At 44.0% G+C, this 13,905-nt stretch overlaps 1 protein-coding gene across 1 annotated transcript in view; it reads left to right on the top strand.

Moving 5' to 3' along the window:
* Positions 1–13,905, top strand: part of LOC109931733 (dedicator of cytokinesis protein 1-like) — a 1,067,415-nt gene that overhangs the window by 241,831 nt on the left and 811,679 nt on the right. The window contains exons 14-15 of the mRNA XM_048601800.1: positions 889–992; positions 8,479–8,662. Coding sequence (XP_048457757.1) covers positions 889–992; positions 8,479–8,662 — 288 coding nt within the window. The remainder of the gene's footprint in view (positions 1–888; positions 993–8,478; positions 8,663–13,905) is intronic.

Genomic DNA, 13,905 nt, shown 5'->3' with positions numbered 1-13,905 from the left:
ATGAATGATGAAGGGTCTAGGCCCGAAACGTCAGCCTTTCTGCTCCTATGATGCTGCTTGGCCTGCTGTGTTCATCCAGCCCGGCACCTTGTTGTCTCAGGTTAACCCAAGCTTATCTAGCTTCTCCATGGCTGAAATGCTCCATCCCAGGCAGCATTCTGGTGAATCTTCTCTGCCCCTTCTCCAGTGCAATTACATCCTTCCTATAGTGTGGTAACCAGAACTGCACACCATACTCCAGCTATGGCCTAACCGAAGTCCTGTACAGCTCTAACATAACCTCTCTGCTCTTATAATCTATGCTCTGACTGATAAAGGCAAGTGTTCATAGAATCATAGAATCCCTACAGTGTGGAAACAGGCCATTTGGCCCAACAAGTCCACACCACCTCTCCAAAGAGCATCCCGCCCTTCCTCATTCCCTACCCCTGCATTTCCCCACATCTAACCCACCTAACCTAAGCATCCCTGGCAATTTAGCATGACCAATCCACCTATCCTGCACATCTTTCTCTATGCCTTCTTAACTACCCTCTTAAGCTGTCCTGCCCTCTTCAGGGATTTGTGGACAAACGTCCCAAGATCCCTCTGTTCCTCTGAAATTCCTACCACCCATTGAGTGCTCCCTTGTCTTGTTACCCTGTCATAGGGTTGAAATTACATCCCCCAAGCATTAGCCTGGGATTCTGGATTATTAGTCAGGTGACATTATCACTAACCACCATGTGTCCACAAAACTCTCGTGCTGAAAAATATATTCAAAAAAGGTAAAGCTATTGAGCAAAAAAGATTTGAAACTATTCGTCAAGGAAGTTCAAGCGTGTTGGAAGAAGTCTCAGCATCTATTATTTTGCCAAACAAAAATCCCTATAACATTATCTATTACAGCGAGAGATAAAGGAGAGAAAATATTTGCTATGGCGTACGTGAAACTAATGAAACCTGATGGAACAACCCTGCGAGATGGAGACCATGACCTCATCTTGTATAAGGTGAAAATAAATGGTGATGATATTCAAGTTGTTCTGTAATTTCTTTTCAGCTGGTTCTTCCTGATAGCTGCTTTCCATCAAAAAGCACAAATCAAGACATTGTTGGCATTCGAAGAAAGGGGAATTGGAGTGCAAGAATAACAAAGTCTTGCTAAAGCTGTACAGCGCATTGCTGAGACTACTGTATACTATTTTGACTCTTTAATTAAGTTGCGTTGGAAGCAGCCCAGGGAAGGTTCACAAGGTTAATTCCTGAGGCTAGGGTTTGTCTGATGAGGAAGGTCGAGCAGGCTGGCCCTAAACTCGTTAGAGTTTAGAAGAGCTTGAATTGATCTTATTGAAACAGATTTGATGGTAAGGCGGCCTGATGGGGTTGATGCTGAGAGAATGTTTCATCTTGTCAGAGAATATATAAACGAGGGAACATTTCAGAATAAACAGCTTCCCATTTAAAACCATGATCAGGTGAAATTTCAGTTTCAGAGGGTCATTAATCTTTGTAATTCTCTACCCCACAGAGCAGTGTAGGCGAGAGCATTGAATGTATTCAAGGCTAAGTTACATTTTTGATTGGGGAGGGAGTCAAGGGGTCATGGGGGACATGTAGGAAAGTGGAGTCAAGGTCACGTTCAAATACGCCACGAGTTTATTGAATGGCAGTGCGGTGCAGAATCACTCGGTGCTGTTTTTATTTCTGAAGTTATGTTCAAGCCAGAGACGTCTTCTTGTGCTGAGCTTACGAGTTATTTGCAAGTGAGAGGAAATAGTGTTTTGAGGAAGGTGTCACTTGTCCGGATTTTTAAAAATTCATTTGTGGGATTGGTGCGTCACTGGCGTGGGCAGCATATATTGCTCATCCTTAATTGCCCAGGGGGCAGTTAAGAGTCAACCTCTTTACTGTGTTTCTGGAGTCACATGTAGGCCAGACCAGGTAACGATGGCAGTTTCCTTCCCTAAAGGCCATTAGTGAACTGGAGGACTTTCCCTGACAATCGACAGTGGATTCAACGTCATCATTAGAATCTGAATTCCGGATTTTTATTGAATTCAGATTTTACCATCTGCCCTGACAGTATTCAAACCCGGGTCCCCAGGACGTTACCTGGGTCTCCAGATTAATGGTCTCATGATAATACCGCTAGGCCATCCCCTAACTGAACTTGGGAGTAAAGGATGGACTTTTCCATTTCTTTTGAAGTGTCATGGTGAGAGTGTTTGGTCTGTTCGAACTCCAGTCAGTTCATTAAGAACTGACCCCTGTTACAGGGCTTAACACTGGAACCTGGGTTGAGGTGGGCGGGTCGGAGGGTACAAGTGTGAGCGGGTAAGTTATTTTTCTTCTTCAATTGGGGTGATGGTCATGGGGAGAGGGGCAGTCAGAGGCTAGGGTGGGAGTGGGGGTTTTTAGAGTCTACGCTGTTGTGCCCCACTTCATCACTACCTCAGATTGCCTCCAGATTGGGGATATTGCACCATTTCAGCAGTCAGGTCTCTCTAGTTTCCCAGTCAGTAAAGTAGCCACCTTTCTGGAATGCAACAGAGGCAGGTGATCTGGGAGGTGGCAAGTTGGCTCCCTTTAAGGCCATTAATAGATTCTGCACTCAACCACCTTAATTATTGGCGATTCCAAAGAGTTTCCAATGGACTTTTTCAATCAGCACTTGATTGTCGAAATGATGAAACAGATTTGAAGTTTTCTCTAGGGCCAACAAGCCCCATTATTTCCCTTTCTCACCACCTCTAGGGATGAGAAAGTTGTACCTTAGGAGTTTGAGACGTAATGATTCTGTTTGGTGTTTGGTTGGGGAATGGGGTCAGTGGGAATGATGAAGAAAATCAGAAAACAGAGGAAATGAAAGGTTTTAAATCAACTAGTATCCAAATCAGGAACAAAAACAGAAGTTGCTGGAAAAGCTCAGCAGGTCTGGCAGCATCTACGAAGAAAAAAATCAGTGTTAACGTTTCAGATCCAGTTCTGAGAAAGGGTCACCAGACCCGAAACGTTAACTCTGTTTTTTTCTTCACAGATGCTGCCAGACCTGCTGAGCTTTTCCAGCAACTTCTGTTTTTGGTCCTGATTTACAGCATCCGCAGTTCTTTCGGTCTTTATTTAGTATCCAACTCAGTTGTTTTACCCTTTGGAAACCCTGTGCTGTCATGTTGAATGCGGGATCTTGCTATGCATAAACAACAAGGCCACTGACTGGATAATCCGTTTAAATGATTTGGGTCATGGGATCACAATGAGATTCCGTGAAATAGTGCTGTGGGGTCTTTTAAGCACATCCAGGAGGGCAGATATCTCAGGTTAGCACTTCATCCAAAAAACTCTACCTCCAACAAACACAGCACTCGCTGAAAACTACACTAAAGTAACTGACCAGATTACTAATCAGATCCCTGGAGCGGGACTTCAGTCCACAACCCTGAGGCAGTATTTATAAAGAACTTACAACTGAGTTTATGGGTTTTGTCTCACTGAAGGATCTGTGAATCAGAGATTGCAAAATTCTGTGGCGAGTAATTTGGCTTACAATTCCTGAAAGCCACTAGTTCCACTATCTGCAAGGCACAAGCTCTCCTTCAGGTCTGTGGATTAGTCATTTGTTTCAGAGTCACCAGGATGTTACACAAAATAAACTGACGAAGTAATAGACCATTACCCAACATGCTACTCGCACTGTGACTGCTTGGTCTGCGAGCGTGCCCCTTGCAGTCGTGTGAAACAGAGTGGCTCACAACACAGAGGCAATTTGACCCATCGTGTTTGTGGCATTTCTGCACTGGAGCAGTTTACAGTTCCTCCATAGATATGTATTTTGCTCTGCTTTGTTTATTTAGCCACTTTTATTTTAAATGATACCCAATACACTTTCCGTGGCTAAACATTATATGCCCTAACAATCCTCCGTTTCCAAAAATTTCATCGAACGTCCCTCTTCACTCTGTTGAAGTGGCAATCTTACATTGATAGTTATGACTAAGACCAGAGAAAATAAGTGTTCCGTCGCTTCCCTTCATCATTTACAAATCTCTTTCTTATTCACTTGAAACACAGTCTGAAGTCTCTGTTTGTAAGATATTTTTCCATCAGTGGTCCATACTGGCGAGACTACAATGCATGCTCTCCATGGGTTTATTGCTGTTTTGGTAATAGAATGCTAAAATTGCACACAGGTCAGGCTGACAATCTTCCAGAGAGAGAAAGAGACTGGCATAACCCAATTCCAGGATTCCCATTCCCTTTCCCATTGTGTGGTATTGTTAAGGGCACTGCATAGGGTGTGGGTCATGAGGTTTGTTTTATCCAGTCATAGGATGTGGGCATCGCATTTATTGTCCATCCCTGATTGCTAAGAGTCACCCACATTGCTTTCGATCTGGAATCACATGTAGGCCAGACCAGTGAAGGACAGCACATTACTTTCCCAAAGAGACATGCATAATCCAGATGGGTTTTTGCAACAATTGACAGTGGTCATTATTAGGCTCGCTTTATTAATTTCATACTTTTAACTGAATTCAAATTTCACCATCCTGTGTGAGATTTGAACTCAGAACATCAGCCTGGGAGTTTGGATCAAGTGACAACACCGCTATGTCAACATCTCCCGTTCTGCGGTCAGAGAGGGCGCTATGAAAATGACAATTTGATTTGTCATCAAAGATTTAAGCCCCATATCAACTCATGCTCATAATTCAGCTAGAGCTTGAGGGAATTTGGCTGGTTCTGTGCATCAGAGGGTGCCATAGCCATATGCTAATATTGGGCTTGAATGGTGAGCTATGCTCTGCACCTCATGCACACTATTCCCTGAGTCTGAAGTTGATGTTCGATCAAATAAAATGTTATATTAAAACAAAAACCCTTAAACACTGTTTAATAAAGAAAGTGCACTTGTGAATCTGTTCATGTGTAAAAAAAAGTGTCTGAAAAATCTAGATGTGCAAATTGAATAGCAGCAATTAATGTTTGACATTTGAAATCCTTCAATATTTACTGATGATAAAAGTGTCAAGCATTCCAGCAATGATTCATCTGGCTTCAGAACATTTTAATGTAATATTTAATCATATTAGCATTAATAACTGTTTAAGAACAACATTATGATCTAACAATAACTTCTGTAATGACTGTATATTGTGCATTCACAGTAATTCATTACTATTTAGCTAATAGATATCTGAGATAATAAATGAGGGAGTTTACATTTCCTGGAACAGATTGCCCTTCATTTACTTCTCCCAATTATGGATTATCAGACCTGACCAGGATGAATCAGTTTTGGACAAAATGATCACAGTCATAACCAATCGATAATGTACTTCTCCACCCAGACATGACCAATTACACAAAAGCTGACCCAAGTATATGCAATCAATCTTTCTCTGCACCCTTAAGTCCAGTAAAGGCGCAGAAGTGATAAAGTTAACTATTAAACCTTGCAGGAAGAAATGATTGTGGCTGTGGGATCATTAATTAGAAGGCGAGGAGCTGGCTGCAGTGGGAAGTTCCTCTCTGCAATTGCTCCAAGCTCCCAGTTAGCGAAGCTGAATTGCTAAAGTCTCTCTGGAGAGCAGTGCTGCTTGTGACAGCATGCATTTCCATGCAATCTGCGTTAAAATAACCCTGTTGAGTTACATTTATACTGCAACAACCTTTAAGTTAATGAAAGAGATCGGAAAATGTCAAAGGAGACACGAGACTTAAATTGCACATGAGCACTGAAGATGAAAAGTTCAGAAATCTCAAACTTCTGGGAAAGTTAGAGATCAGACAAATTCACGAACATTTGCAGAGGATGGTACTGATTTATTAATATCAAGAAAAGTAGCTTTTAATTTATTTATGGGCAAGGCCAGCATTTATTGTCCATCTCTAGTTGTTCAAAGAACAATTAAGAGTCAATGTTGCAGTCACAGGTAGATCAGACCAGGTAGAGATGGCAGATTTCCTTCCCTAAAGGACATTAGTGAACCAGATGGGTTTGTACAGCAATTGGCAATGGTTACCTGGTCACCATTATCTGCTTTCACCTCCTTAGGGAGGAAACAGCTGGGAACTAGGACTTTTTGAAAACTCCTTTCAGAGGCAACAGAAGCACAATAGACTGGATGTCCTCCTTTTGTCCTGTATGACTCTCTGACAGTATAAGACTTCCAGCCCATCATTCCCAGTCAAAATTTGACTATGCAGTCCTGAAGCCTGGTGCTTGGTCTTAAAGGAGAAGTGAGGTATATGGACCTGGAGAGTTTAAGACTTGGAATTCCAGAGCTCAAAGTCTGGGGGGTCACTATCACGGCTGTCAGCAATGGACCTGTGAAAATCAGGAATATGCAAGGGGCCAGAATTGGAGGAGTGCAGGTATCTCAGCCAATTGTGAGATTGCAGACGGACATCTGCATGAAAAACCTGCTGGATTGGGAGCTACTATAAATCAGCGAGTGATATGTGAATGGGATTTGAGCCTCAATTGTTGCCATGAGAGAGAAAGCCTTAAAAATGTTCCTAAAAATTGCAAGTCACACCTCCCCCCAAAAAAAGGGGGTGTGGTTGTTGGGAATGATAGAGTTGGGCGCTGTCTCATGCGTATGTGTTCTGTGCAGACTGCTGCCTATTTATAAGTCAGTAGTTGCCACCACTGATGTAAGGATTTGGTGGGAGGGGTGTCTGAAATGTAAACTGGGCAGATTGGATCAGGTAGGTGGAGGTCTGAACCTAGTGGATTTTTATGAATAGCCAGAGGAAAGGTGATGTACATCTTTAGCTATGATTAAGCAACCTCTGTGGGGCAGGCCAGATTATCTTGGGATTGCTAAAGGTAGGAATAAATGTGTGTGATAAGTGGCATAATGTCATTGGGACTTTAAAGCTCATTGAAAAACAAAATTGTTAAAGTGACCTTTAAAACTCCTGCCCTTTAAATCTGGGGGAAAAAAAATTGCTGTCTGGAACATTTAGAATACATTGATTGCTATTCCATTCTGTCTGCTAACATAAGCCATGGGTCTACTATTAATGGTTTAGTACTCAGAGAATCACTGCAGTGCAGATAGAGGCCATTTGGCCCATCAAGCCTGCACCAACCTTCCAAAGAGGGTTCACAACACCACCCCGTCCCCACCCCAACTATATCCCTATAACCCTACACTTACCATGGCTAATCCCTGGACACTAAGGGCAATTTAGGATGGTCAATGCATCTAATGCACATCTTTGGACTATGGCAGGAAACCGGAGCACATGGAGGAAACCCACACAGACACAAGGAGAATGTACAAGCTTCACACAGACAGTCGCCTGATGTTGAAACCAAACCCAGGTCCCTGGTACTACTAACCATGGTGCCACTGTGCCACCCTACTGTATGCTGAGTACCGTATCACTAATGTCATAAATCTCCATTAACAGAACTTGTTTGGCAGTTCCAAGTGGTAATGGATTCTTGGAATAAGAGTTCTAATTTTTTGTTTTTATAAGGAACTATTGATTTGAAATATCTGTTGTTAAAAGGTATTGTTTGTTTGAAGGAACATGAATGTAGTAAATGGATTATAATGAATCAGAGTATTTTAGATGAAGTCCTGAAGTTAACACATGATTGATATGTGGTGAGTGGCATTGTTGGTGCTGGAAGAGAGGGTGGTGAGTTGGCATGAGTGAGGACTAAGTTGGCATATGTACTGTAAAGGAATGTGGGTGGCAGATAAAGGGGTGCAGATTGACCGAGAGGGTATGAAGGGCCATGTGGGCAAGGTTGGCATGGATGGGACATGGTGAGATTGTGGGTGTCCAGAGCTGGAGTGATGTTTTGTGCATTTCCGTTGCTTTTGCTACACTGCCAGAACACTGGGTGCGGTTATCTGCCCACTCACGACTGCACCTGGATTCCCCTGCACACAGCTGTCAAAGATTCCCGTGATCCCAAAACAAAAATCCAACCTCCCGGAGCCATCCTCCTCTGTGTCGGGGCTGAGGGGCTGCGAATTATCTTCACCCAGCGCCTCTGAGTTGGGTGCGAATGCCTAGCCCTTGGTGGGATGTCTCAGGGGGAGGCGATAGCCTAGTGGTATTATCATTAGACTGTTAATCTGGAGGCCCAGATACTGTTCTGGGGACCCAGGTTCAAATCCCGCCATGGCAGATGGTGGAATTTGAATTAAATAAAATATATGGAATTAGAAATCTAGTGATGACTGTGAATCCATTGTCAGGGAAAACCCAACTGATTCACTAATGTCCTTTAGGGAAGGAAACTGCCAACCTTACCTGGTCTGGCCTCCATGTGACTCCAGATCCACAGCAATGTGGTTGACTCTGAATTGTCCTCTGGGCAATTAGGGATGGGCAATAAATGCTGCCTGGCCAGCAACGTCCTTGTCCCATGAATGAATAAAATTTCTTCAGTTGCTAACTGTCATTTTTTTTAACTTCACCCACCACCCCCTCCCCAAACCCTCCCTCCTCCCTCACCTCCAACTGCAGGGCGACAGCAGGAAACTCGAAGATGCCACCATCTACCTGAACAATGTGTCCAGTAAACAGATGGCTGATCCCAAGCTGAATCTGGGTTCTTCGTTCAGGAGCAGTAGCAGTGGACTGCCCACATGCTCGAGGGACAGCTTTCAGATTTCCACACTCGTCTGTTCGACGAAACTCACACAGAACGGTAACGTTTCTCATCCAAACAATTTCTGTCAATTTGCTTTATCCTCCACTGGGGTCTTGTGACCAATGCATGACCCACACTTTAGGAAGAACAGAAAAGAGTGAGAGAAAAGTTACAGTCGAAGGTGTCCAAGGGCTTCAGTTGTGTCAATGCAACTGTCAACGTTGGAGAATCTTTGGGGAAAATAAGGCTGAGCTCCATCAAGAAGGGATGTTTGAGGGGAGGCTTGATAGAAACAATGACTGTTCTCATTGGTCTAGACAGAAAGAGTCTGTCCCTATTGAGGATCAATCTAAAGGAATAAAAACCAGAAAATTCTGGAAATACTCAGCAGGTAAGACAACATCGTGGGGAGAACCAGAATTAACGGGTGGAATTTTTGAAGTCTGGGAACAGGAATGTGACTTAATTCAGCCAAATAGTGGTGGACCAAGACCCTGCTGCCTTCACACCTCCCCCATGCTTGACCTTCCCACCAGGTCATCCGTAGAGGTCCTTAAGTGGCCAATTAATGACCAGTTAAAACCCACATAAGGACCTTGTGCTGCCTGGGCTGCAATGTATCTCAGCTCCACCCAGGGTTGAAAAGAGTTGGCCTATCAAATCAATAATGCGGTGTAGGCAGAATGTCATTGGAGCCATCACCCCTTCCTGCTTGACATTGCCTCCCTTGACCACCCCACCTACCACCATCCGCCCCCCCCTCACCTCCCCCCAGGCCAGCGTGCTATCAAACAAGGGAATTGCTCAGGGTCCTAAATGCAAACAACTCTCCAGTTTTTCACTTGATGAATGTTCCATCCATCCCTGGTTGAATTTTGCTTTCAAATTTACTTGTGGAATGGGCATTTCTTGCCCATCCCTAGTTGCCCCCCTTGAGAAGGTAGTGGTGAGCTGCCTTCTTGAACCGCTGCAGTCCACCTGCTGTGGGTTGACCCACAATGCTACTGGGGAGGGAATTGCAGCATTTTGACCCAGCGACAGTGAAGGAACAGAGATATATTCATCTCATATTAATTTCCCTCTTAGGGGAAAACTATGATGTTTAATTCTGGGTGCCACATTATAGGGAAGATGCAAATGTCTCAGAGAGAGAGCACAGACATGATTTACTAGTGTGGCCCTAGGAATGTGAAACTTCAGAATGTGGGTAGATTGAAGAAGTTGGGACTGTTCTCCTTGGGGAGATCTGATCGAGTTTTCCAAGATTGTGGGAGAGTGGACAGAGTCAATAGGGAGGAGTTGTCCCCACTTGTAAAAGAAAAGAGAATGAGAAGGCATAGATTTCAAGTAAGATGAGAAAAAAAAACCTTTCTCATTCAGCAAGTAGTTACAATAAGGAATATATTACCTGGAAATGTGGTACAAACAGGTTCATTTGAGGAATTCAAGAGGGAATTCGATGGTTATTTGGATAGAAATGGTGTGCAGGAATAAGGGCAGGAGATTGGCACTCGGTAATAGAACTGGTGCAGGCACAATGGACTGAATGGCCTCCTGCTGAATCATAACAATTTTGTGATTCTATGCCGGGCCTCAGTGGGGCAGAAGTGGGAGGTGTTCAGGTCTCCATTACCTGTTTATCTTCTGATTACCTCCACCTTCAATGTCCCCTTAAAGTGGGCTGCTAAATATCTGTATGACAACTTTATTTCCCTGTACAAATTTCCAGCCCGTTCTGTTTTATCTCAGACTTCCAGTAGGAACATTTTTAAAGTGATAGAATTTAAAGCGACGAAGGAAAACACTCTGCACGCAGCGAGTGGTCAGGATCTGCAATGCAAAGCCCATCTACATTGTACAGTACACCTTTCAATGAGAATTAGAGAAGCACCTGAAGACAGAAAAGAAACTCGAAGGGCTACAGGAATAGGCAATCAGTGTGGGATGAGCTCAAATTCTCCTATTCGAGAGCAAAGGCTCGATGGGCCAAATGGCCTCATTCTAACCTCTGATAATTCTGTGAACTGAATTTACATGGTTGCAGGCATCGAAATGCTGACATCAATCTCATTTCCCTCGATCTCGTCGTGTAATTCTACGTGTCTCTTCAATCCATTTTGTTATATTATTTACAACAATGCCTTTTCTCCATAACTCATTCCATTTGTGTTAATGTAATTTATATTCCCATAAAAAACAAACTTCACTGCAGGACATAAAAAGGAGTGATTTAAATTAAAGCAGTCATTGTCTTCTGTATGGTAAATGCTTTTGTTTGGTGGCACAGGGGTGTTGCATATCATTTGCATGGCATTATTAGCTTTGAAGTGAAGTTCTGTGCCTGCAAGCTAAGGGAAAAGATAACACAGTGTGGAGCTGGAGGAACGCAACAGGCCAGGCAGCATCAGAGGAGCTAGGAAAGTTGACGTTTCGGGCCGAGACCCTTCTTCAGAAATCGGGTGGGGGAAGGGAGCTCAGAAATAAATAGAGGGAGGAGGAGTGGGGCTGGGGTAGTTAGGTGGGATGGTGATTGATGACTGCAGGTAGGGAGTCCGTTTCATACAGCACCTGCGCTCTGTTTGCGACAAATGGCAACACCTTTCAGTCACCAACCATTTTAACTCACCCCTCCCACTCCCTGGGTGACATGTCCATCCTGGGCCTCCTCCAGTGTCACAATGACACCACCCACAAACTGAAGGAACAACACGTTATATTCCGCCTCGGGAGCCGACAGCCCAATGGTTTCAATGTGGATTTTACCAGTTTCAAAATCTCCCCACCCCTGGCCTCATCCCATGACCAACCCTCCCTCTCATCTCCGACTCCTTGACCTGTCCATCCTCTCTCCCACCTATCCACTTCTCCCACCTCACTGACCAATCCCCACTACTCCCTACCTGCACTCACCTATCACCATCCCATCGACCTTCCCCAGCCCCACCCCTGCTCTCGCTATTTATTTCTGAGCTCTTGTCCCAGCCCCCCACCCTCCCATTACTGAAGAAGGGTCCCGACCTGAAACGTCAACTTTCCTGCTCCTCTGATGCTGCCTGGCCTGCTGTGTTCCTCCAGCTCCACACTGTGTTATCTCTAACTCTAGCACCTGCAGTTCTTATTGTCTCGAAGGGAAAGGAAATATTGGTACCATAAAACCAGGAGACGTATATTTAAAGTAGTTTGCAAAATAAGCAGGAGAGCATTGGTGAGAAAGTTCTCTACCCAGTGGCTGGTGGGAATCTGAAACTCACTGCCTGCAAGGGTGAGAGAGGCCCCTCTGCATTGATAAAATACCCGAGTGTACACTTTAAGTGCCGTGACCTGCAAGGCTATTGGACAAGGATTAGAAAGTGGGATGAGGATGGATGGATCATACTCAGATGCGCAGATGTAGTGGGCCGAATGGTCTCATTGTCTGCTGTAAACCTCTATGATTCGAAAGAAAGGAAGAATGTGCATCTGTATGGTACCTTTCACACCATCAGGACATCTCACTGCAAGGACACCAGGACATGAAATAGCCCCAGGATTGAGAACCTTCAGTTATGAGGATAGTATTAAAGTAGTTGGGACTGTTCCCTTTGAAGAGAAAAAGGCTGAGAGGAGATCCGAGAGAGGTTTTCAAACTCACAAGCAGGCTGGCTAGCGTGGATAGGTTGAAACTGCTCCTATTTGTTAAAGAAAAAATAACAACGGGGCATAGATTCAAAATGATATGCAAAAGAAGCAAAGGTGATATAAGAAAAAAACATTTTCACACAGCGAGTACTTAGGGTATGGGCTGAACTTCTTGGAAATATGGTGGAGGTAAATGCATTTGAGGCATTTAAGAGGTCAATTATTTTGCTAGAAATGGTGTGCAGGGATATGTGTCAAAGGCAGGAGATTGGCAGCGGGTAATAGAATGCTACAGGCATGATGAGCCAAATGTACAATCTGCACTGTGACAGTTCTGTGATTCTGTGAAATTATTGCCAATGATGTATCTATATCTGAATATTAATTGGGATACAGAAGGGGGAGCGTGGGCCTGAGGAGTTTAAGTGGGGAACATCCATAGAGTCATAGAATCATAGGAAACAGACCCTTTGGTCCAACCAGTCCATGCCCTACATAATCCCAAACTAAACTCGTCCAACCTGCCTGCTCCTAGCCCATATCCCTCCGAACTTTGATAAAGAGATAACAAGGTGGAGAGCTGGATGAACACAGCAGGCCAAGCAACATCAGAGGAGCAGTAAAGCTGAGTTTCCGGCCTGGACCCTTCTTCAGAAAACATCAGCCTTCCTGCTCCTCTGGTGCTGCTTGGCCTGCTGTGTTCATCCAGCTCTATACCTTGTTATCTCAGATTCTCCAGCATCTGCAGTTCCAACTATCTCCCTCCAGACTTTTCCTATTCATGTACTTATCCAAGTGCCTTTTAAACTTTGTAATTTTACCTGCATCCACCACTTCCTCAGGAAGTTCATTCTATATTTGCCTCTCATGTCTTTTTCAAAATTCCTCCCCTCTCAACTTAAAAATGTGTTCCCTCGTCTTGAAATCCCCCATTCTACGGGAAGAAATCTACTATAAACTCGATCTGTACCTCTCATTATTTTATAAACTTCTGTCAGGTCGCTTCTCAACCTCCTATGCTGCAGTGAAAAAAGTACCAACCTATCTTGTTTTACAATATTCCATAGCTCCAGTCCTAGAGTTCAAGAGCATTCCATTGCTGCTGTTCAGGTAATTACTTTAGAACAAATTAAGAAGGCATGGACTGAAGAATAGATCTTGTATCTCCTCCGGGTCATTCTTAGTGTTGTCTTAGGCTATTGCAGAAAATACAGAGGCATGGGATTGAGGGTGATTTAGCGGTTTGGATCAGAAATTGGCTAGCTGTAAGAAGACAGAGGGTGGTGGTTGATGGGAAATGTTCATCCTGGAGTTCAGTTACTAGCGGTATACCGCAAGGATCTGTTTTGGGGCCACTGCTGTTTGTCATTTTTATAAATGACCTGGATGAGGGCGTAGAAGGATGGGTTAGTAAATTTGTGGATGACACCAAAGTCGGTGGAGTTGTGGATAGTGCGGAAGGATGTTACAGGTTACAGAGGGACATAGATAAGCTGCAGAGCTGGGCTGAGAGGTGGCAAATGGAGTTTAATGCGGAAAAGTGTGAGGTGATTCACTTTGGAAGGAATAACAGGAATACAGAGTACTGGGCTAATGGTAAGATTCTTGGTAGTGTGGATGAGCAGAAAGATCTCAGTGTCCATGTGCATAGATCACTGAAAGTTGCCACCCAGGTTGATAGC

This window comes from Rhincodon typus, chromosome 1, assembly GCF_021869965.1.
Source record: "Rhincodon typus isolate 14 chromosome 1, sRhiTyp1.1, whole genome shotgun sequence".
Lineage (NCBI taxonomy): Eukaryota > Metazoa > Chordata > Chondrichthyes > Orectolobiformes > Rhincodontidae > Rhincodon > Rhincodon typus.
The sequence above is the reverse complement of the archived record's forward strand: the minus strand, read 5'-3'. Positions and strand labels throughout refer to the sequence as shown.